Consider the following 24736-nt stretch of genomic DNA (forward strand, 5'->3'; position numbering starts at 1 on the left):
GCTCGCTGCTGGTTTTCGCAGCCATGCGAATGGGTCAGAACTGCGCATATGCGGCGGACGCAATGCGCAGGCGCGTTATTGGCCAGCGACGGCCATTGATGGGCAATGACAAGAACACCAAGGAAAGCATTCGCAGCAGCGATCGCATGAAGATTGACAGCAGGAAGGCGTTCTGGAGCAGCAACTCACCGTTTTCGGTGAGTGGTGAGTCCAACGCAAGCGTGTCCAGGTGTTTGCAGGGCGGGTGTCTGACATCAATTCCGGGACAAGACACGCTGAAGACATCGCAGCGGGTGAGTACCGGCAGACCTACTTAGAAACTACATAAAATGTTTTTGCATAGCACGGCTGCACAAGCATTCGCAGCCTTGCTATGCAAAATACACTCCCCCATAGGCGGTGTCTAGTTGATCGCACGGGCAGCAAAAATTTGTACGTGCGATCAACTCGGAATGACCCCCGTATATCTGTTAACATTTGTTTATTTCTATATGGGCCTATGAACAAATCTAAAAAAACTAATTGAAAAAAAAAAGTATAAGCTCTAGCTTATAAAAAGGAAATTGTGAGTAGACTAAGACTTACTCTGAGTTTACATGTCAAAGAACATGAAAATGAATGTTTTATATGTTTACCCAATAATATATTTTGGAGTTTTAATTAATACAAATGAGAAACATTTGCTTTTAAACAGTTTATTAAAAAAAAAATATATTTTTTTTTGCAAAAGAACAATAGTTTTATACATTATGACAAAAAAAAATCAGAAAATTCCAACATATGCTGATTGTATATAAAAAATGCTATTTCGAGAACAGTATTTATTTATAAACACAGCAGCAGTGATAAGAACATACAATTCAAAAAAACAGATGACAGTGTTCACGTGAATCTAGGAAAGTGATAACCGTAACACTGAATTCACTGATGAAACAATATACATACATGTAACAAGCCAGTAACCAGCTTTGATATAACCAAAGACAACCTTTTTCTTTTATATGTATAGTAATAAAATAACATATACTACCATGTGGTGCAGACTGACTGAAAAAAATGCAACTTTTATTAATGATGCAAAGTATTTATAGACACAGCGTGCTTATGTTCAATGCAGTTCAGGGAAACTTAAGTGGTCTCTTGTTTTTAGGATTTTTCCTAGGTTCACAGTCGCTGGTTTATATTTCTTAAATGAACTGCAATTGAAGTTTTCGTGAATGTTTTACAGCAAATACATCTAGAACCTCTTCTGGGGCTAATTCAATATCGTTATGTATATTTAGCATGGCCAAACCATTGAGTCTTTCCTGACCCATTGTTGATCTTAAGTATGTTTTAATTCTTTTCAATGAGCTAAAAGATCGTTCAGCTGTTGCAGTGGTAACAGGTATCACACACAGAATTATCAATAGGGTCCTGATGTTAGGAAATATAGATGCTAATTTATAAGCTTCCATTGCTGTATCAACTTTTTCAGACTTCATTGCCCAAAACTCCCTCCATAATTTCAGTTCTCCTTCAAGTACCTGTACAGTGGATGGTAAATCTGACTCATATTTTTTGGCTGCCTCCAGTATGTCTGCATCTGATGTGTCTGACTCAAAATAATATTTTGGAATTATTTTTTGGAGTTTTGCCATATGTGAGGTATTATCTTGTGAAAATCTGGATTCCAACTCTGAAATCAGATAGTCCAGATAAGGTAAGAATGTGTTAACACGAAAATAGTCTTCCATTTCTGTCAAATTAGCTCGGTGTTGGTGCACATTTCTGACTTTTGGAAGTTTTACTTCCACGTCTAGATTGTCTGCAACAACCTTTGTCTGCCCAAATAGAATTTTAAATTCATCCTCTGAATGTTGTCTGATTCTACATAATGCAGATTTCACAAATTCAACCATTTCAACAGACTTTCCAAAGTCTACGTTCACAGTTTGCAGTTGGACAGAAAGTGGTAGTGTTATGGCAAAAATTTTACTCAAAATTTTTAAGCTTACCAAAAACTCAAATTTGCAAATTACTGCCAACAGTGACTGGGCATTGCTTGCTGCGTTTGTACTTGTACTGTTACCAATATCTTCTAGTACACCAACAACTGCAGGTAGTATTTCTAAAAAATGTAAAATACCATCATGCCTCTCAACCCAGCGAGTTTCACAAAGCTTCTTGGCCTTTACAGCTTTCTGAGAAGGCAACATTTCACTAATTTTGTCACTCAGCAGATGCGTTCTAGATGCAGATTCTCGTAAAAAATTGTTAATGTTTCCTATTAGGCCAACCGTATTGCGAATACTTGTAACAGTACTTGCCTTATTTAAAGCTAAATTTAACCTGTGATTAGCACAATGAGTGTAAATAGCAAGAGGCTGCATTCTCAAAATTCGTGCTTGTACTCCTTTAAGCAATCCACTCATGTTTGCACCACCATCGTAGCCTTGTCCACGGAGGTATGCAATATCCAGATTTGCACTTTTCAAAAACTCAATGATAGTGTCACTCAAAGCTTCACCAGTCATATTTACTACTTTGGTAAAACCAAGAAATCTTTCTTCTACACAGCAGTTACCTGTGTCAAGGTACCGAACACAGAATGAAAGCTGTTCTGAAATGCTAATATCTGTTGTTTCATCAGCTAATATACTGTAAAATTTTGACATTTTCATTTTGTCAACAATTTTAGTTTGCAAAATTTCACCACAGCATGTGATTAAATCATTCTGCGTAGTTTTGCTAATAAAAGTAGCATTTTTTCCAGCAGTCTGCAAATGGCTCTCAAGGATTTTGTCACCAGCATCAATCTGAAATCTTAACAATACTTTAAAATTACCTTTTGTTACTGATTTATCGTCACTGTCTTCTGTGAAGATAGATACATCATCTCTGTGACCCCTTAATGGGATATTGTTCATGCCACAAAATAGTATGGTTTTAATAATTGGAATTCATTTTTGTCTATTGCTTTCGATTCTACGTCTGATCGCACTGTCAGCTAAAGCCTCAATACTTGATGTTTTACCATCCATGATTGTCAATAAAATTCTGAGATCTCAACAAGTTGTTCTTATGATATTCATTTTTCTCATGAACTCTGAAATCATTCTTGGCATCTTTATACGAACATAAAGGTTCTAATACCAGCTTTCCTAGCTTCACATGACTACAACCTCCTTCCTCTCCTCCAAATAAGACACATATTCTGCAAAAACATCCATTAAATTTATGACTGTAAGACAACCAAGGAAACTCAGGGCCGTCTTAACAGCAGTGTAGGCCCCTGGACACAGCAATGCACTGGGCCCCCTACCCATCCTTCATTGGTAGGGGTGGTGGGTGCTATCAGCGGCAGCTTTGATGTCCCGCGGGCGGTATGGGGTGTTCTATCTTCCGCTGAGCATGTAGGACCTGGAGCAGTAATTTCTGCTAATTACTCCATTACTGCACAGATGGGGCTAAACTGTAGAAGAGGCATTGGGCTGAATGAAGAAGCCCTGGTACATGACTTCCAGGGTGGTAGGGGGTGCTTAATACGTAGGGGAGGGTGGATAGTGGAGTGGGCTCAATATTCATAATTTTCCGGTGGGAGGTCAGCTTGCTTGATTTCTCTAGTTCCTGAAAATATATTTCTTAGCTTTGAATGGGATAAAAAACTAGAGAGTCCCACCTTTCAGGAGGTGCTGGGGACACCTTTCAGAAGGTTCTAGTTACTTGGGGATCAGAGTTCAGGAGCCAGAGCAATTCACCAACGAAAATCTAAAACTGCATATTAGGCGTGTGTAGCTGGAGCAGGGACCAGCTGCTTGAAGGCTGATATCTCTGGTTCTGGGCATAGTAGAGACAAGCTGCCAGTCACCACCAAAAGGGGAGAGTCCCATCTTTTGGATTATACCCTCAGAAAAACTCTAAGTCAGACAGAACCTGAGATATCTGCCTGGGAAGAGCAATTAACAGGCTCAGATGGGACCACTGCTTTCACGTTGGATATCGCCAGTTCCCCAGGGCCGATTTTCAAAAATCTGGTACCCCTGGAAAGAGGGGACCCTCAGCTATCAGCCTAGGGCCCTTATACTCCTGGGGCCCTTGGGCAAGAGCCCATTGAGCCCATACGAAAAGACGGCCCTGAGGAAACTCCTTTATCCAGTGCAATTTAAAAGATCTATTTTTTTTACCCTGTGCAACAGAAGGAAATTGGTAATTTTCTTCTGGACACCAAGGATCACGCAATACTTTATAACGTTCTTCATCAACTATTGTCTGCGTACAACTAACATAGCAGCCAATGTCTCTAGAATACTGAAAAACATTTGAAGGTGAACTTTCTTCTATAGGGTTTGGTGTCGAAGCACATGCTGTATTTTCCAGATCATCACACGTGCTTTCGTTTTCAGTGCTTTTGTCGGTGCTCTCATTACTTTTAAGTTTCTTAAAAAACTTCATGAGAGTAGGCTGTTTGTCTGGTCGCCTTTTGTCCATAACTGCCTATCTGCAATGTTAAAAATATTTTTTTTTACCTTACTCTAAAATATAGCAGTTGGACATCCCTCTAATTTACTTGCAAGTAAACAATGCACACAAAAGATTAAAAAAAACTTTCCGATTGCAAAACAGCATATTTGAAAGGGAGGCAGACATTTTTGACATATACACAATTCTAAATACATGGCCTGGTCAACAAGATACCCAGCAGCATGTCCACGTATTGTCAATCAAACCCACTGAACAATGAACAGACATGGCAGCCATCATGGGTGCATTACATAGACAACAGTGGGTTTGATAAGCAATACTAGGAGAAGTGTACATACTAGTTTCTCCTTCTCACAAATCCATACAGCAACGAGGAAAAAAAAACACAAAAAAACATAAAACATACAAGAACAGGTACATCAAATAAACATGGTGAAATCCCATTATGTCCTACCTGATTTTGGTGTCTTGCTAACTTGCTGCAGCTTTTCTTCTATGTACCATCAGTGCTTGCCTAAACGCAGGAAGCTGGCGGATATGTAAGCACAGGAAACTGGCAGATGTGTCTGGAAAAGAGATAACAAATTAACATCTAATGTGGAAAAAAATAAAGGAAAAACATACAAGAACATGTACACCAGTGCCGTAACTAGGCATTTTAGCGCTGTGTGCAAGAAATGGCATTGGCGCCCCCCCTTATGTAAAATATGGGCAGTGCGCGCCATAGGCGAGCGCAAATTTTTTTTAGGGGCGTGGCTTCATGGGGAAGGGGTGTGGCCACAAAATAATACCAATTCATACTACGGTGCACGGTAGTTTCCATTATTCAAATTACGCTGCACAGTAGCGCCACTACACCAGGTAGAGCCCCTTTTACACATTATGGCAGCCAGTCCCCCTTTTTACACATTATGGCAAACAGCGTCCCCCTTTTTACACATTATGGCAGACAGCGTCTCCCTTTTTACACATTACGGCAGACAGAATAGATAGATAGACAGACAAATAGATAGATAGATACTTACCATCTCTCCCCGCTGGCTCAGGCAGTCAGGCTCCTCGGTGCTGGAAGACCCCGGGCAGGGGAGAAGGAGGACGAGGGAGGGGGACTGGAGCCGCAGCAGCGCTATGTAATTGGTAGAGGCGCCGCTGCAGCTGTCCCTCTGCTTCCGCATTGGCTGCCCGCCGCCGCTGTGAATGCTGGGATGAGGGAAGCGCATCCCAGCATTCACAGCAGCGCTGGCCAGCCAATGTGGAAGGAGAGGGACTGCTGCAGTGGTGCCGCTACAAATTACATAGCACTGCTGCGGCTCCAGTCCCCCTCCCTCCTCCTCCTCTGGGTCCTCACATGTAGGGAAAATGGGGGATAAGGATGTCCTCTGCACTAGAAAAATACTGATATTTGTAATTTTACTGAAAAATTCCCCAAATTTTATGATTGCAAGAAGTTTTGTTATCATTCATTATAGGGGGTGCTGCCTTAGACAATAAGTTACAGAACAAAACAGGACAGAAAAAGATTGTCTCTTTTGTTGGCGCACTTAGAAAAGAAGAGAAGATTTTACATTTGTTTTTACTATAAGTATGTTGTGTTAAAATCTAACTTTTATTGATACTAACGTAAAAGCTTGCAATTGAGAAACATAAATGTGAAAAAATGTGTATATTCGTGTAAATTTTGTGAATAAATTCAATAGTGTAAACAAAATAAAAACTGATTCACTGTGCCTGAATTTTCTGCTCCATTAATTGTATCATAAATTTTCAATTAGAGAGTAATGGGTATTGCACAATAACTGTATGTAGGGTTGGGTAGCATGAACTTCTCACATAGGCGGCAAGAAAAGGTGTCTAGGGTCACAAAACAGTAAGTGATGTACAAATAAATTGATAAATATTTTATTTCTTAAAGGACACACTGGGATATTCCCACAACCATCTTTAATTTAGTGCAAATTCTGCCAATGGTATTGTGGTTATCTGGACCGGTTGCTACTGACATTGTTATACCATAGTTTGGTTATTAATGTATAATGGGGCCGCAGATGATTATCCAAGTCTGCTTAATATTGGTCCCTAAATAATATGTTGTTTCAACTATTATATATCACATCAATTTTGCAAAAAGGTCCTAAACGCCCCTTCCCATATCAGGTAGACGCTTATGCTTATGGATATTTAAATATAAACGGCTACTGCTGTTCCCTGCATCCAGATTCCCTGTGAGTACTATAATAGCTATTATATCTGGAATGCGGCCTGGGAACGTAATGGCTATATTGCCTGTCCCCTGATATGGTCGGCAGCTATATCCCAGAGATTGTTGGTATTAAGGGTTAAAAAAGGTTTATCCCCATTGCAATCCTTAATAAATTCATTTTTAACCATATAGGTTTACATGAAAAATTATAGACAATTCCCTATCTTCACCGACCAATGTGTATATAAAATGTGCTTGTTGATTGCCACTGTGCTTATATCAATTGATTAATGGGACCCCGATGTGTAGGTTCAAAAATGCGAGCTCCGCGTCTAATGCCCCCTAATGTGGTCGCAACTAAATATATTTAAGGGTTAAAGAGATATACCCCCATTGCAGTCCATATAGGTATAAATGAAAATTGTAGACAGTTCCCTGTCTCACCATATGATGTATATACACTTTGCTTATTAATTGCCACTACACACTACACTTGAATTTATACATTGGGGTTCTATTAATTAATTGACACGAGTGTAGTGTCACTAGGGTGTCCACTGCTATTGCTTGAGGGTCTCTCGACCTGGAACAATATCTCCGAAGTTTCTTGTTGAGGCGAGATGCCATCATGTCTATTTGAGGAATTCCCCAAAGACTTGTCACTTCTGCAAAGACCTCTTGATGAAGACCCCACTCTCCTGGATGGAGAGTGGGGTCTTCGTGTCTGCTGAGGAAGTCTGCTTCCCAGTTGTCCACTTTTGGAATGAAGATCGCTGACAGAGCGCTTGTATGCCTTTCTGCCCAGCGGAGAACCTTTGTGGCCACTGCCATTGCCGCTCTGCTCTTTGTTCCGCCCTGGCAGTTTATGTACGCTACTGCTGTTATGTTGTCCGACTGAATCAAGACGGGCCGATTGCGAAGAAGATGTTCCGCTTGCAAAAGGCCGTTGTAAATGGTCCTTAACTCCAGAACGTTTATGTGTAGACAAATTTCCCGGCTTGACCATCTTCCCTGGAAGCTTTCCCCCTGTGTGACTGCCCCCCAGCCTCGGAGACTCGCATCCGTGGTCAATAAGATCCAGTCCTGGATTCCGAACCTGCGTCCCTCTAGGAGGTGAGAGCTGTGCAGCCACCACAGGAGTGAGATTCTGGTCTTGGAAGACAGGATTATCCTTCGGTGCATGTGCAGATGGGACCTGGACCACTTGTCCAACAGGTCCCACTGGAACACTCTGGCATGGAATCTGCCAAACTGAATGGCCTCGTAATCCGCCACCATCTTCCCCAGCAACCGAGTGCATTGATGGATCGATGCTTTTGCTGGCTTCAGAATTTGGTTGACCAGGTTCTGAATTTCCAGAGTCTTTTCCACTGGAAGAAAAACTCTCTGTAATTCTGTGTCCAAAATCATTCCCAAAAACGACAGCCGTCTCGTCGAAACCAACTGTGATTTTGGCAAGTTTAGGAGCCAACCATGTTGCTGCAGAATTATCAGGGAGAGCGTAATGTTCTGCAGCAATTGGTCCCTGGATCTCGCCTTTATCAGGAGATCGTCCAAGTATGGGATAATTGTGACTCCTTGCTTGCGCAGGAGAACCATCATTTCGGCCATTACTTTGGTGAAAATCCTCGGAGCCGTGGACAGACCAAACGGCAACGTCTGAAATTGGTAATGACAATCCTGAACTGCAAACCTCAGGTAAGCCTGATGTGGAGGATAAATGGGAACATGTAAGTAGGCATCCTTTATGTCTACAGACACCATAAAATCCCCCTCCTCCAGACTGGAGATCACTGCCCGGAGAGATTCCATCTTGAATTTCAATTTTCTTAGGTAGAAATTTAGGGATTTGAGGTTCAGGATTGGTCTGACTAAGCCATCTGGCTTCGGGACCACGAACAGGCTCGAATAAAAGCCTTCTCCCTGTTGCGACGGGGAAACCCTGACAATTACTTGATTGTGACACAATTTTTGTATTGCGGCGCATACCACCTCCCTGTCCGGAAGAGAAGCTAGTAAGGCCGATTTGAAAAATCGGTGAGGGGGAACGTCTTGAAACTCCAGTTTGTACCCCTGGGACACTATTTCTAAAACCCATGGGTCCAGGGCCGAACGAGCCCAGAACTGACTGAAGAGCTTTAGACGTGCCCCCACCGGTGTGGACTCCCGCAGAGGAGCCCCAGCGTCATGCGGTGGATTTGGCAGAAGCCGGGGAGGACTTCTGCTCCTGGGAACCGGCCACGGCCGGTGATCGTTTACCTTTTCCCTTTCCTCTAGTAGCAAGGAAGGAAGACCTTCGGCCTTTTCTGTATTTATTGGGCCGAAAGGACTGCATCTGATAGTGGTGTGCTTTCTTTTGTGGTGTAGGCACATAAGGTAAAAATGATGACTTACCCACGGTAGCCGTAGATACCAAATCAGCGAGGCCCTCACCAAACAATACACCACCTTTATACGGTAGAGACTCCATAGCTTTCTTAGAGTCAGCATCAGCATTCCATTGATGAATCCACAATGCTCTCCTAGCTGAGACTGCCATGGCATTGGCCCTTGATCCCAAGAGGCCAATATCTCTCGCAGCTTCCTTTAGGTAGACTGCAGCGTCCCTGATATAACCTAGTGTCAAAAGAATGCTATCCCTATCCAGGGTATCTATTTCAGATGACAAGTTATCTGCCCATTTTTTGATAGTGCTACTCACCCATGCAGATGCAATGGCTGGTCTGAGTAGCGTACCCGTGGTGACATAAATGGATTTCAATGTATTTTTCTGCCTACGATCCGCAGGATCCTTTAGGGCTGCCGTGTCAGGGGACGGAAGAGCCACCTTTTTGGACAGCCGTGATAAAGCTTTGTCCACAATGGGGGGTGACTCCCATTTTTCCCTATCTCCAGAGGGAAACGGATACGCCACTGGAATCCTTTTGGGAATCTGAAACTTTTTGTTAGGATTTTCCCAAACCTTTTCACAAAGCGTGTTCAGTTCATGAGAGGGAGGAAATGTTACCTCAGGTTTCTTTCCTTTATACATACAGACCCTAGTATCAGGAACAGTAGGGTCCTCAGTGATATGTAATACGTCTTTTATTGCCACAATCATGTACTGAATGCTCTTTGCCAGTTTTGGATCTAATCTGGCATCACTATAGTCGACACTTGAGTCAGTGTCCGTGTCGGTATCCGTGTCTGCCAGCTGGGCAAATTAACGTTTTTGTGACCCCGAGGGGTCTGGACTTGTAACAACACATCCTCTACAGATTTCTTCCATGCCTGGTTCTGAGACTCAGATTTATCCAATCTCTTATTTATCAGAGCCACATTAGCATTCAAAGCACCCAAAACATTTACCCAATCAGGTGTCGGCGGTGCCGACAGGGTCACTCCCCCAGCCGTTTGTGTCCCTAACATAGTCTCCTTCTGGGAAGAACCTTCAGCCTCAGACATGCCGACACACGTGCACCCAACACACACTGGGCATATAGGGGACAGACCCTCAATAAAGCTTGTCAGAGAGACACAGAGGAAATTTGCCAGCTCACAACCCAGCGCTTAAACCCGGTTCTGAAACAGTTACAGAATGTCCCAGACCTGCAGCGCTTTTATAATAACTTATATTGCACCAAAAATCACTGTCCCCCCCCCCTCCCCCCGTTTTGCACCCTGTTACTTGTACAGCAGTGTGAGGAAGGACCAGCGTCTCTGCAGCTTCTGTGAAGAGAAAATGGCGCTGTTGTGAGCTGTGAGGACTAAGCCCCGCCTCCATAATGGCGCGCTTCAGCCCCGCTATTTTTCCAAAATCTTTATACTGGCGGGGGTTTGGACAGTGGCTTGGCACTTTGTCCCCTCTTGCCAGTCACTTTTTTAGAGGTGTATATGCTGCCCAGGGCGCCCCCCGCTCCACGCACCCTGTAGTGCCACTGAGTGTGGGAGCATGGCGTGCAGCGCGGCCGCTGTGCGGTACCTCTGAAGCCGTCACTGAAGTCTTCTGTCTTCTTCTACTCACCTGTCTTCTGACTTCTGGCTCTGTAAGGGGGGTGACGGCCGGCTCTGGGAACGAGCATCTAGGTGTACCTAGCGATCAGACCCTCAGGAGCTAATGGTGTCCATTAGTCAAAGAAGCAGAGCCTTTAAACTCACAGAAGTAGGTCTGACTTCTCTCCCCTAAGTCCCACGAAGCAGGGAAACTGTTGCCAGCAGTTCTCCCTGAAAATAAAAAACCTAACATAAAGTCTTTTCAGAGAAACTCAGTAGAGCTCCTCAGTGTGCATCCAGTCTGCCTGGGCACAAGTCTAAAACTGGAGTCTGGAGGAGGGGCATAGAGGGAGAAGCCAGTTCAAACCCTTTGAAAGTCTTAAAGTGCCCATGTTTCCTGCGGATCCTGTCTATACCCCATGGTTCTTGATGTGACCCCAGCATCCTCTAGGAAGTATGAGAAAACAGAATTTTATCTGGGTTTTTATCTTTTTATTGTGTGTGGGGTCGGGTTGCCTTCACCTCTCTGCCAGGGAAGAAAGAAACAGCACCCCTGTTGCAATCCTTCGAACCTACCCGATCCATGGGACACCGAAGGTGTGTGTTACACAGTAACATGCTGCGTTGTGATCGAAATGCCGACTGACTGAATGCCAGCGGTCAGAATACCGACTGCGGCAACCTGATGATCAGAATCCAAACAATGGAATTCCCTCCAATGGCCCCATAATCCTAACCCTCCATCCCCGCAGCCTTAACCTAAACCCCCCCCCCCCTCCACAGCCTAACCCCCCCTCCCACGGTAGCTTAAACCTAACCCCCTCTGCATCCTAACCCTCCCAGTGGTACCGAAACCTACCCCACTCCCTGTAACCTAAACCTAACCTTCATCTTCCCTGCAGCCTAACCCTAACCCCCCACCCCCCAGTCTCACAGCCTAACCCTTACCCTCCCCCTGCAGCCTAAACCGAACCCCCTCCTCCAGCAGCTTACCTCTCTATGGGCCCGGCAGTGTATTGATCACGATCTGGATGCCTGAAATTTATATTTTGACAGCCGGGATGCCGACCGCTAGGATCGTGACCGGATCCCCATATGCCAGTGTAGGCAATAGGTTATCCTGATTTACGATCCTGTAGAATGAAATAGATTTACATTTAATTAACATCTGGGACTTGGCTGTCGTAATTTTCCCCAGTAGTCTCATTTCCCTTAAAGATGAAAGCATACTGGTACTTATGTATGTATCACCAGGCAATAACTGAAATTATATGGAGTTTGATACACAGAGAGAGGAACATAGGGGGTAATTCCAAGTTGATCGCAGCAGGATTTTTGTTAGCAATTGGGCAAAACCATGTGCACTGCAGGGGAGGCAGATATAACATGTGCAGAGAGAGTTAGATTTGGGTGGGGTGTGTTCAATCTGCAATCTAATTTGCAGTGTAAAAATAAAGCAGCCAGTATTTACCCTTCACAGAAACAAAATAACCCACCCAAATCTTACTCTCTCTACACATGTTATATCTGCCTCACCTGCAGTGCACATGGTTTTGCCCAATTGCTATCAAAAATCTTGCTGCTATCAACTTGGAATTACCCCCATAGTTTTTAGTCAAACAGGTCAAGGAGAGCAACTTGACAGGCAACAATGCAATCATTAGCAAACAATGGTCATGTTGAAATAAGATAAATGAGGCCAACAGTAACAGCAGACAACTGGAAGAATTCTGCCAGGACCAGAAACGAGTAACAATGGTCTGGCAATCAATGGCAGTGTAGCTTATGTCAGTAACTTGATTAACAAAAATAACCTCTTAAATTGAAGTCTGCTCAAATACTAATAGGCATCTGCTGTAAATCTAATGGAGTCTGCAGTTCACTGCACAGGCTTTGGGTTTGAGCCCTGGCATGGACAACAGGCCTGCAGTTATCTGGTGCCAGAACATTATCTATAGAACACTTGTGAATAATGTCATTTTGTTATTTCAGGGGCACTGTAGCACATTTAGATGTACTGTAGGGTGGAAATTTACTAAGCTCCCGAATCCATTTGAGTTTTGTTTTTATTTTCTAAGTGTCATCTCGGGAATTTACTAAACACAAATCTTGGCAGTGTTGGGGCTATTGGTATTGAAATACACAGTCGTCCACAAAAATACGAATCAATAGACCATCGGTCAAACACGGCTGTTATTTTATACAACACTTGAATTTACTAAGAATTTGTATTCTCAATCACTGCCGACAATAGCCAAACACTGCCGGGAAAGCATAGAATTCGTACAAAAATGGAGCTTTCAAATAGACCTGCTTCTGGCTGTCGTGTTTTGATAGTCATGCGCGGATCAATGAGATCCGTGCATGCTTCTCTGTGTAAAAGTGTCAGAAAGAGATTAAAAAAAAAAAAATTGTGTGGGGTCCCCCTCCTAAGCATAACCAGCCTAGGGCTCTTTGATTCGGTCCTGGTTGTTTAAATCAGGGCCGGCGACAGGGGGGGTCAAAGGGGACACCTGTACCGGGCCCCAAGGATCAGAGGGGCCCCAAGGATATGCCATTTAGTGCTCAGCATGCAGTTACGGGACACGGCAGCCACTCTATTGGCGAGGATTCCTGTGCCCTGCGCCGGCCTCTTCTGGTGGGGTGTGAGGGCCGCATGGTACCTGCTGTGTGGTGTTTGGGTCTGGATTCTGGGGAGTGCAGCGAAGGTGAGTCTGTCCCCAGGGTAAGGGTGGCTTGGTGACGGGATACAGGGCTTTGGGATGATGTGGGGGAGCTGGGAATGCAGCATGGAGTCATTGGGGAGAGACTGTGAGGTGTATGAGAGGAAGGAGAGAGGGAGCTATACAGTAGACTGTGGTGTGTGGGGGAGGAAGGAGAGATATACACATTGATATATTTGTATAAATAAATATATTTTTATTTATTAACAGTTTCTTATATAGTGCAGCAAATTCCGTTGCACTTTTATAATCTGAAGGGGCCCCAGAGATATCACTGTATGGGGCCCCAATATTTCTGTTGCCAGCCCTGGTTTAAATACCAGGAAAAAATTGCATAGGGTCCTCCAGTATTTAGACAACCAGCAGCGGGATCTTGGGCCGGTCCTGGTTCCAAAAATATGGGGGACAAAAGACATAGGGGTCCCCCATATTTTTTAAACCAGTACCGGGCTCCACTAGCCAGGGAGGTGATGCCGCAGCCAGGGGACACATTTATATAGGTCTCTGCGGCCAAAGCATCACTCTCCCCAATTTGTCACCCCTGGCCAGGGTTCCCTGTGAGAGTGGGGACCCCTTACAAGGAGTCCCTCCCTTCAGGCACCCAAGGGCCAGGGGAGAAGCCTGAGGCTGTTTCCCCCATCCCTGGGAGGTGGATGGGAGGCTGATAGCCAAAATAGTGTAAAAAAAAAAAAAAAGAATATTGTCTTTTGGTATGGAACTACAAGTCCCAGCAATCCTCACCCGCTATCTGGTACTTGGAGAACCACAAGTACCAGCATGCTGGGAATTAACGGGCCCGCTGGTACTTGTGCCAGGGGTGACTAGTTGGGGGAAATGATGCTTTGGCCGCAGAGATCTATATAAAAGTGTCCCCTGGGTGCGGCATCACCTCCCTAGCTAGTGAAGCCCGGTGCTGGTTTCAAAAATACGGGGTACCCCGACACTTTTTGTCCACTGTATTTTTTGAACCAGGCCCGGCCCATGAGCCTGTTGCTGGCTGTATAAATACGGGGAACCCCACGCAATTTTTCCCGGGTATTTAAACAACCAGGACAAGCTCAAAGAGCCCGAGGATGGTTATGCTTAGGAGGGGGACCCCACACAATTTTTTTTTTTACTTTTAACTATTTCAATACTGTACACAATGAAGCCCTGCACGGATCTCACTGATCCAGCCGGGCTTCATTGTGTTAAGTCCGGCAGTGTTTTACTATTCTCTCCAGTAAAACACTGCCGGCAATACGAATTACACCGACATCGGTGAATTCGAATTGAAAAACACGGTAGTTTAGTAAATTACAGTGTTTTTTTCTCAAAAAGTTGCATCTCACACTACTGATGTCAGTCAAGATTGAACTCGGCTGAAATCGGCAGAAATGCAAATTTTTGTAAATATACCCCACGGTCTCTGTGCCATGATGGATGTATGCACCTGAACACTACACTCACACAAATATGAACAAAAGCTATCAAGGAGAGTATTCTGCAATCATGTGGGCATGCATGCAATTTAAAAGTTGCTGTGCAGGGACAGACCTAACCTTGCAGGGTGACTCACAACCCACAGTATTGGGTTTGTCAAGACATAAGGATATCCTTACAAAGAAATAAGGATCAAATAAGGTTAGAGATAAAAATAATATAAAAAAAAAAAAGGGGGCAGACTAGATGGGCCAAGTGGTTCTTATCTGCCGACAAATTCTATGTTTCTATGTTTCTAAAGGAAACTGCAAGGACTTGAATGATTTGCAACAAAACAGTGATACAGGCAAGGTGCATAGCTCCCAACTGTCTCGATTTTGGCTGGACAGTCCTCTTTTTTTGGCACTGTCCTGCTGTCCCACCCACAGGCCGCAGTGTGCTGCGGTGGGGGAATAGTGGGGGAGGGAATAGTTAGGAATCCCTCTCTCACTTGCTAGTCTATCTAGTGAATAGATGCTGCATCCATGCATACAGCATCTGTTCTGTGAGAGAAGGCCTGAGGGCATGGCCAGAGTGTTGGACATGCCAAAAATGGGTGCGTGGCTCGTAACCACAGCACTCCAGTGAGGTCAAGCCTAGTCATAAGACCATGCCTCTTCTTAACCAAGGCCACACTGCCTTTCGGGAACGTGAGTACTGTAGGGTCATGATCTCCTGGACCCAAAAGTTGGGAGGTATGAAGGTGTATCCCACTGTAGGAAGCATATGAAAGTTTCAAATTTAATAAATTAAGTATCTGTACAATACTGCAGCTTCGGTTGCACATGTAATCCAACAGAATAGTGTAGATAAGAATGCTGGTTTGCCAGTGGACTGCCACCACATTTTATAGGGAATGCTGGTCGCCTCTCTCTGATATGTAAAAAATTGCCCTTGCATGCAGATGATTAAGAAGTTTTTTTCCCTGCAGTATGAAAACCACACATATTACTAAAGGCAAAACTCACAGAGCTGCGAAAGATCTGTCATTTCACAAAGCACCACACACTTTATCGGCGTCCTGAATTTTCACATGTAAAAATTACAAACCACCAAATTTATCAAGAAATTCGTAATCTCTGAGTCTGTACTACCCATATCCATATGTATGGTTTCCAACCCTATCCTTTGTGTAAGAGATCCATCTAAAACCAGGCGATTAAAGGAGATTGTGTACAAATTGTATAAATGTAAATGATGTAACTCCATGTACATCTACTTTGCATAACCCACAGGTTCCTTCAACATGCCTTTGCTAAACTTAGCCTACATCTGAACACTCAGCTACCACCAATAAGGGGCGTAGCCAGTCCTTTGTGGGCCCCATAGCAACATATTGAAGGGGCCCCTGTTCCAGTGCTTCTAGAGAGACACCTCTTCACAGCAATTGCTAATGTTATGCGCCATAGTAGTGCCCTAGTTTATATTCTGAACCATAGTAGTGCCCTAGTTCACGTTATGTCACATTGTAGGGCTGAAAGTACACGTTATGGAACACAGTTTCCCCAATTTACATTATAACATACAGTGTCCCCAGTTCATACTGTGCCATATTACAGTGCCCCCAGTTCATATTATGCCACGCTATAGTGCCTCCACTTTAAAACGTCATATTATACCACACTATAGTGCCTCTACTTTATATTTGGTGCATTACAATGCCCCAGTTTATATTATGTAACATTAGAATGCCTTACCAGTTAATTTTATACCACATTACAAATGCGTAGGTCCAGGGTATACCAAGATATATTGCAGACCACAAGGCAAAAGTTTGTAAGGGCACCTATGTATCACCCAATAGTGAAAAATGTATATTAGCACATGTAACTTTGGTAGGGAAGGTAGGCACCTATGGTAGCTACGCTCTTGCACCCAATTATGCCCTATCAGATGCAAGTGGATATGTGCCCAAATTGCGTACGAATCTGAATACATTATAGATGTACACACTGCAGAGATTGTGCAAAAACAGACAAGATTAATCAACTCTGCATTGGCCCAAATTAGTGTTGTGTCTGACTATCCTAGTCCTTCATGAAGTATCGTTCCTCCTTCGTTCCTTCCTGGGTTCGTGCTTCAGGAACTATGTGGGGGACTGTAAGATAAGTGTCATCACCTCTGTGACTCGTGTAGGGCTTATGGCAAGTCCCACTTGTATTTTTGGTCAATATCCAAAAATATTTTCCATTAGTTGGCCACAGATCTCTTTAATTGCTTTAACACATTCACTGCATAAAACACCTGAGACCTCAACTGGCACTTGCAACCTGGCTGCTCTTAAACCCTGAAGTTGCGCATAGCAGGGTATAATGGTGTATACTAGCACATAATTCTCATTCTATGAGGACCCATCTCAAGAGCCACGGCACTATCCGTGTGGAAGAAACTAGAATTACAAACTATTGCCTTTAAAAGCTGTGTCTTATGCAACAGTGCTAAGAGCCTGCAACCTACTATTCACAGAAAAACAACGCACAAAACATCACTGCTATTGAGCCAACTATGTTTTTTTAAATGATAATAAAAACGTTGTCCAGGAAAGGAAATAAATTAAAACAGTTGAACACAAACACGTGTATTACCAAAACGATTGGGGCAATTCAATCTTTGTGGAGTTAGCATGTTCTGATTTTATGGGGTTTATTCAATTATTGTCGGAAACTGCCATCTTGTCGGAAAAAAGGCAGTTTCCGACTTGTTTGGGTTGGAAGGGTTTCCGACCTATTCAATGCCGGCTCAGATTTTCCGACAAGTCGGGAATTTCAACTTGTCCGAAAGCAAGCGGATTGGCGGCTCCCTGTGTTTTGTCGGAATTGTGGCCAAATCTGACAGGTTTGGCCCCGGTTCCAACAATGTCAATCAAACTTTAACAAAAGATTTTGGCATTGTTGATTTGGTATTGTCGTGAACGACCAAATCCTGTCGAATTTGGCCGTTCATTGAATACTCAGATATCGGATCCTTTCTGTCGGAAAGGATCCGACATCAATTGAATATACCCCATAGTGGTAATAAATGTATTTATTTGAGTGTCATGTATACAAGAAAGAATAGTGCCATGACACTATTATTTATACATGTGAAAGTCGCAGTTACCATGTAACGTAAAATGTAATGTCAAATACAAATAATATAGGATACAAACTTATTTACCCCATAAAAATTATTTTCTGCCGCATTCAAAATGTAAATAAACATTAATTTGAAGAGATAGCCGCAACTTCATACAATTCATCAGACACATAAATTAATTATATGTCTATTGAAGTAGGTAGCTTGTGAGATCACTCTATATGAGGGATTCTCAACTCCAGCCCTCAAGTACCCACAACAGGTCATGTTTTGTGGATTTCTTTAAGCATGCAAAGGTTGGTTAATTACTGACCTGGCAAAATAGATTTTCCCCCCTGCTTCCACAGACAGAAATCCTCAAAACATTTATTTATTACCAGTTATTTATATAGTGCACACATATTCTCTGTGCTCCAGCCCTCTAGTACCCACAAAATATACGTCTCTTGAGTTGCAAATAGGTGTATAAGCCCTTACTGGCGATAGAAATATAGAATTTGACCGCAGATAAGAACCCTTTGTCCCATATGGTCTGCCCTTTTTCATTTATCCTTTTGGCAAGTTTAACCCTATTTGTTCCTTATCTCTTTGTAAGAATATTGTTATACCTAATCCAAAGTGTGTGTTAACTTTAAATGGCTCTACTGTTAGCAGCCTCAACCACCTGTGATGGAAGGCTATTCCACTTATACACTACCTTTTCTGTGAAGTAATTTTTCCTCATGCAGTATTTCCTCTGAACCTACCTTCCTCCTGTTTCAGTGCATGTCCATGTGTTCTAATACTTCTCTTCCTTTGGAATGTCGTTTGAATGTCTCCCTTCTGTAACTTGTTTAAGCCCTTCATATATTTAAAAGTTTTCATCATGTTCCCACTTTCCCTTCTATGCTCCAAACTATACATATTAAGATCTTTTAGTCTTTCCTGGTAAGTTTTGTGATGTAGGCCATGCATCATTTTAGTTGCTCTTCTTTGTACTGTCTCTAATGCGTTTACATCCTTCTGAAGATATGGCCTCCAAAACTAAACACAGTATTCTAGATGAAGCCATACCAATGATCTATACAGTGGCAGTATTACTTATTTTTCCTGCTACTGATTCCTCTCCCTCTGCAACCAAGCATTTACCATTTTCAATGCTTTGTTACATTGCTTGCCTGCCTTCATGTAATCTGAAATGGTCACTCCTAAATTCCTTTCATCCTCTGTATTTTCCATTATAGTTCCCTTGATACTATATTTAGCCTTTGGGTTTTTTAGACCCAAGTGCATGATTTTGCATTTTCTGACATTAAACTGTAGTTGCCACATTCTTGTCCATTCCTCTGGTCTACCTAGATCCTCAATCATTTGTTTTAACCTGTCCCAGTGTGTCTACCCTGTTGACTACTTTTGTGTCATCTGAAAAAGGAAGATAGGAGGTCATCTAAAGTTGCTGCAACCACAATTCAATTGCGGTCGCAGCCACTGGGTAGGCAATTCAGCATGCTGGACGTCCTTGCCCTGCGACGGGCGGCCCCCTAGCATGCAATAGAATGGATTGTAGATTCTGGTTTTTAGCAGAATCTGCAATCCTTACTGAATAACCCCCATAGTACACTGCTTGTGAGAAGAACTCGTAGAGATATTGAGCTGTTTTAGACAGTAAAAGACTGAGGGACAGATGCATCATCGCTTGAAAAATGATAAAATGGAGGGTGGAAAAGTAGCAGCCAATCAGGTCCTAACTGACATTTTTCAAACACAGCCTGTGACGGCACTTTTTCTTTCTCCATTTTATCACTCTCCAAGCGATGATGCATCTAGCCCTGAGTTATTTGTTCCAAGAGATAATTACTACAGAGACAGTTGCCTGTTAGAGATTCTATTACACCTTCATTACCTGCATCATTATGCATCATTGGAGTACAGTGAAATGTACTAACTGAATCCCAGGATCAATCTTTCGTCTAACGTGCAGCTGCCACAGCCCCCATTGCAACACGGAGACACTGTAGGATCTCCATCCTTTGTCCAATAAGTCCAGTTATACCACAGTCCCCTCATTGCAATACTGTGGTACTGTAGGATCCATGAGCTCCAACATAAATTGCCTGTGAGATTGGGACACTTTTTGAGTATCAGTGATATTTAGTAAAGTTGCAATTGAAATTGAAAACTGTATTCTTAATCACCTTCACTGTTTTTCTTGTCATTATTTTCCTTGGAATATGCTTATATCTGTGATTAGATTGATTGAAACAACTGAATTTTTTAATGTCCCAGTGTAATGTGAGCTGTAGCAAAATTGATTTTCTTGTAATCTTCCATCTTTGTAATCATCTTTTCCCATTTTCATTTATTTGATTATCCAAATCTTGCCTTATATCTAACTACCATCTTTAATCCAGAAGTCCTTGCGGCCTAATAAAATAATTTCCTATTGGAGATTGCCATCAATCTGGGGTATGAGGGGAAAAGGTCAATCACCTAGCCACCAAACATCTGTGGTATCTCTTCCAGCCACTTAGACACTTGCCAACCCCGGGGTATTACATAATTGCGCATGTGGACATATGAAAATGCATTCTTCTTGAGCACATTTGCAATATGAAAATGTGTATTCTAGGCTAATAACACAGGCGTAGGACCTACTCTACATCAGGCCAAAAATTAACAAATAATAAGGATACTGAATAAATTAGAAACCAATTACTTCAGAATACAAACTTCCAACACATGAAAAAAAACATCATGAATAACAAATTCAGTGACCCAATAGATACACTTCTGCCTTTAATAACAGATTTGAAAGAAACAGGTAATAGTAAGGCAGCAATTCGTAATGGGCAGTGTTAGCAATAGAAAAATCAATGAAATTTCCTGCAGCAACCGAAACAATAAAGGCAGAAACAAAAAAACACATTTCCAGTTTAGGGTTACAGGAATTGATCATTTATGGTTCTCAATAAGTGACTAAGATTTTAAGGGGAAGTTACATGATCTCCAAATTCATGTAGCTACTGAAATGTCAAACTTTTTGTTGGGAGGTTCAATTGAAATGATCTCTCGCCACACAAAACACACTAAAGGACTGATGCTGTTGGCCACAAACTGGCCACGCCTTACAGTCAAACAGACCTCAATTCCTATGTGAATCAGGATATTGGCATTAATGCATTTGTATGTGTAAAGCATTTTTAAAATGTATTATTATAAAGGTATGGCTACTTCCTATTTAAGAAGCCCTTGACCGCAAATAGCTATCACTAGGTATCGCTGGCTATGACCAGGGGACAGATGGAAGAGGCGGTCGGGTACTAATGACATGGACCTGGGCCTCTTAGAGGGACCTTTGGGAGTCCAGGCCAGCTGGTGAGGGGGACAAATGTCTCCCTTTGCAGCACACGGTGATGCTCTGCTGTGCTGCTCATAGTACTTTACAGTGATATTTTTTTCCAAAGGGTGCATGGCCAGACCATCACTCAGTACCTAGAGCAGGTGGATGTCTCGACCGCCTTGGCTATGACAATAGCTTCCACATGCAAATAAACAGTGGCAGTATATGTATCACTGCAATCCTCTTGTGACTATAGCCAGCTCGGTATGGTGACAGCAATGGATTGTTACTGGAAATACTGTTTTTTTATTTCAATTAAAAAAAACCTTCATTTTAATATTTGTTTCCCCCTTTCCTATTTATTAATTTTCAGTGAAAGTGACACTGGAAGCTCAGGTCCGGGCTTTCAATTCATTGTGCGTACGTGAACTGGAAACCATGTTCACACATGCACACACACCTCCATTGCAGCTAGGCAAAGCATCAAGTTCAGTCATAATGCTACCAGCCAGCAATGCTCAGCAGCCCTGAAAAGGTTAATCACTGCAATTGAAGACCTTCTACTGGTGCAAGAATTGGCAATAGACTTCTTTACTATAGCCGTATATCAGTAATTAGACATTGTTTCCCCCAAAATAATAATCAGCTCCCCATGCTTTATTCAGTAATTAGACACCAGATTCACCCTCGTTATTACATGCTCATCTTTTAACTCCACTTAAAAATAAATTTGGTAACTAACATCCACCTCCATCCAACTAGCAGTACTGTAGGCATCCACATCACTCATAGCAGTATGGGAATCATCATCGTTACTGTTGCACTGATTTTGGACCATATGTTAAGTATCTATACCCAAATTGGCCAACTATATAGAAAGGTACATCATCTACTGTATGTGACTTACTTTCCACATTTTGTAGATACGAGAATGTAGAAACAAAAGAAGAAATACCAATCACCATACGAACCAGCTGTCTATTAGACTTTGAAATACTGTTATGCTAGGGCTGAGACTGTCTTCACCTTGGCCCATTTGTTCATAGGTGTAGGGTAGTTTGTAGATAGGTCTTATCCAGCGCAGTAACAGGATGATTTGTCACCCTGTGTTGGCCATGCCCCAGAACATGTGATGTCAGGCTGAGATAGCAAAGCCATTGACACCAAGAGGAAGAGAACTGCATGAAGCATCCTTAGGACACTCAGGGTGTCTCTACAGGCTACCAGATGTAGTTCAAGTCAATACAGTTGACGTGGGGTAGCAAGAGTGCCACCCCCGGGGCATTGCACCCTGAGTGGCAGTTACGCTCACCAGGCCTGTTTCAGATTGTAAGGAATTGCACAGCCGCAAGTAAGCAGCTGTTCAATTCCTTGGGCCTAATTCAGATCTGATCGCAGCAGCAAATTTGTTAGCAGTTGGTAAAAACCATGTGCACTGCAGGTGGGGCAGATATAACATGTGCAGAGAGAGTTAGATTTGGGTGGGTTATATTGTTTCTGTGCAGTGTAAATACTGGCTGCTTTATTTTTACACTGCAATTTAGATTTCAGTTTGAACACACCACACCCAAATCTAACTTTCTCTGCACATGATATATTTACCCCCCACCCCCTGCAGTGCACATGGTTTTTCCCATTAGCTAACCAATTTGCTGCTGCGATCAGATCTGAATTAAGCCCCATGTCATTAACCCCCCCCCCCCCCCCCCCGTTTTGAAGAGCGGTGTCAGGTGCCGTCCCCACTGCGCCCCCCCTCAAATGCCGCAGCATGATAATCATGCGACTGACAAGGGGCTGTGAGCGATATCACAAGACCCGCTCTGCATATACACAGAATGGTTTTGCGTCTGTGCAGAGCCTCAATTATCGTATTTGTACGCAAACCATCGGGTTTGCCTACAAATATGAATTAGGCCACATTCTCTTAGTTATGGCCCTGTCTTACCATGGTGATCTGTAAGCTGTAGTAGGCAGATGCCACAGAAATTAAGTGTTAGTGTAGTTAATCAGATCTCCTTGTCCTAGTGGGTGGGCATTTCCAGTATGATAAAAATGTGCATTAGTAAGAACCTCATGTTTATTTCAGAAATTACATAATAATGCTACAGAGTCTAAAGCCCCATACACAGGCTTGGATTGGCCATTGCCCTAACTGTGGGGGGAATACCCCGGTGGGCCGATTGGGGGTGTGGGGCCGCCTGTCATAAGCACCACCGCCCCCCCTCCACGTCACCCGCTACCTGTTTAATGAATTAACTGTGCATGGTGTGCTGCGGGAAGCGGCAGCTGTCAGGAGAACCGGCCATCCCCACCTCCTCCCCGTCACATGCATACTGGTGAGTGCTGTGGGCAGCGGCCGCTGCCAGGAGAGCCAGCTATCCCCCACATCACCTGCTTACTGGTGAGTGCTGTGGGCAGCGGCCGCTGTCAGGAGAGCCGGCCATCCTCCCCCCTCCCCGTCACCTGCTTACTGGCTGCATTGTGAGCGCTGCGGCCAGCGGCTGTTATCTAGAGAGCCGGCCCGCCCCCATCCGGCTGACCAGAAGAGGAGGTCTGCGCACCTAAAGGCCACTGACGTCATTGGCGCGGACCTTGCGGTAAGAGAAGGTGCGGTTGCGGTGGGGTATGAGGTGTACTATTATGTCTGAGGGTTGCAAGGTATACTATTATGTCTGGGGGTTGCAAGGTGTACTATTATGTCTGGGGGTGTGAGGTGTACTATTATGTCTGGGGTGTGAGGTATACTATTATTCCTGGGGGTATAAGATGTACTATTATGTTTGGCGGTGTGAGGTGTACTATTATTCCTGGGGGTATAAGATGTACTATTATGTCTGGGGTGTGAGGTTTACTATTATTCCTGGGGGTATAAGATGTACTATTATGTTTGGCGGTGTGAGGTGTACTATTATGTCTGGGGGAATGAGATGTATTATGTATGGGGGTATGAGATGTAATATGTCTGTGGGTATGAGGTATAATATAACATTTGGAGGTATTAGGTGTAATATTTCTGGGGGTATGAGGTGTTAGGGTTAAGATTATGTCTGGGGGTGTGAGGTATAACATGCCTGGGGGTTTTGAGGTCTAATATAATATTTGTAGGTATGAGGTGTTAGGTGTAATAATAAGATTTTAAACCTACCGGTAAATCTTTTTCTCCTAGTCCATAGAGGATGCTGGGGACACCCTGTAAGGACCATGGGGTATAGACAGGCTCCGCAGGAGACATGGGCACTTTAAGACCTTTTAATGGGCGTGAACTGGCTCCTCCCTCTATGCCCCTCCTCCAGACCTCAGTTATAGGAGCTGTGCCCAGAGGAGACGGACATTTCGAGGAAAGGATTTTGTTAATTAAGGGTGAGATACATACCAGCTCACACCACAACACACCGTACAACCTGGGATATAACTAAACCAGTTAACAGTATGAACAAATAAGATCAGCAACAGGTTGATCTGAACTGCAACACATCCCTTGTGTAGACTTATCTATAACTATGTACAAGTACTGCAGATTTA

At 43.3% G+C, this 24736-nt stretch overlaps 1 protein-coding gene across 1 annotated transcript; it reads right to left on the reverse strand.

Moving 5' to 3' along the window:
- Window positions 1–1187: 1187 nt before the first annotated feature.
- Window positions 1188–2909, reverse strand: LOC135057332 (52 kDa repressor of the inhibitor of the protein kinase-like). Its single transcript, XM_063963221.1, has one exon. It carries the CDS (start codon window positions 2907–2909, stop codon window positions 1188–1190), a length of 1722 nt encoding a protein of 573 aa, XP_063819291.1.
- Window positions 2910–24736: the final 21827 nt, after the last annotated feature.

Source organism: Pseudophryne corroboree, chromosome 3, assembly GCF_028390025.1.
Source record: "Pseudophryne corroboree isolate aPseCor3 chromosome 3, aPseCor3.hap2, whole genome shotgun sequence".
Taxonomy (NCBI): domain Eukaryota; kingdom Metazoa; phylum Chordata; class Amphibia; order Anura; family Myobatrachidae; genus Pseudophryne; species Pseudophryne corroboree.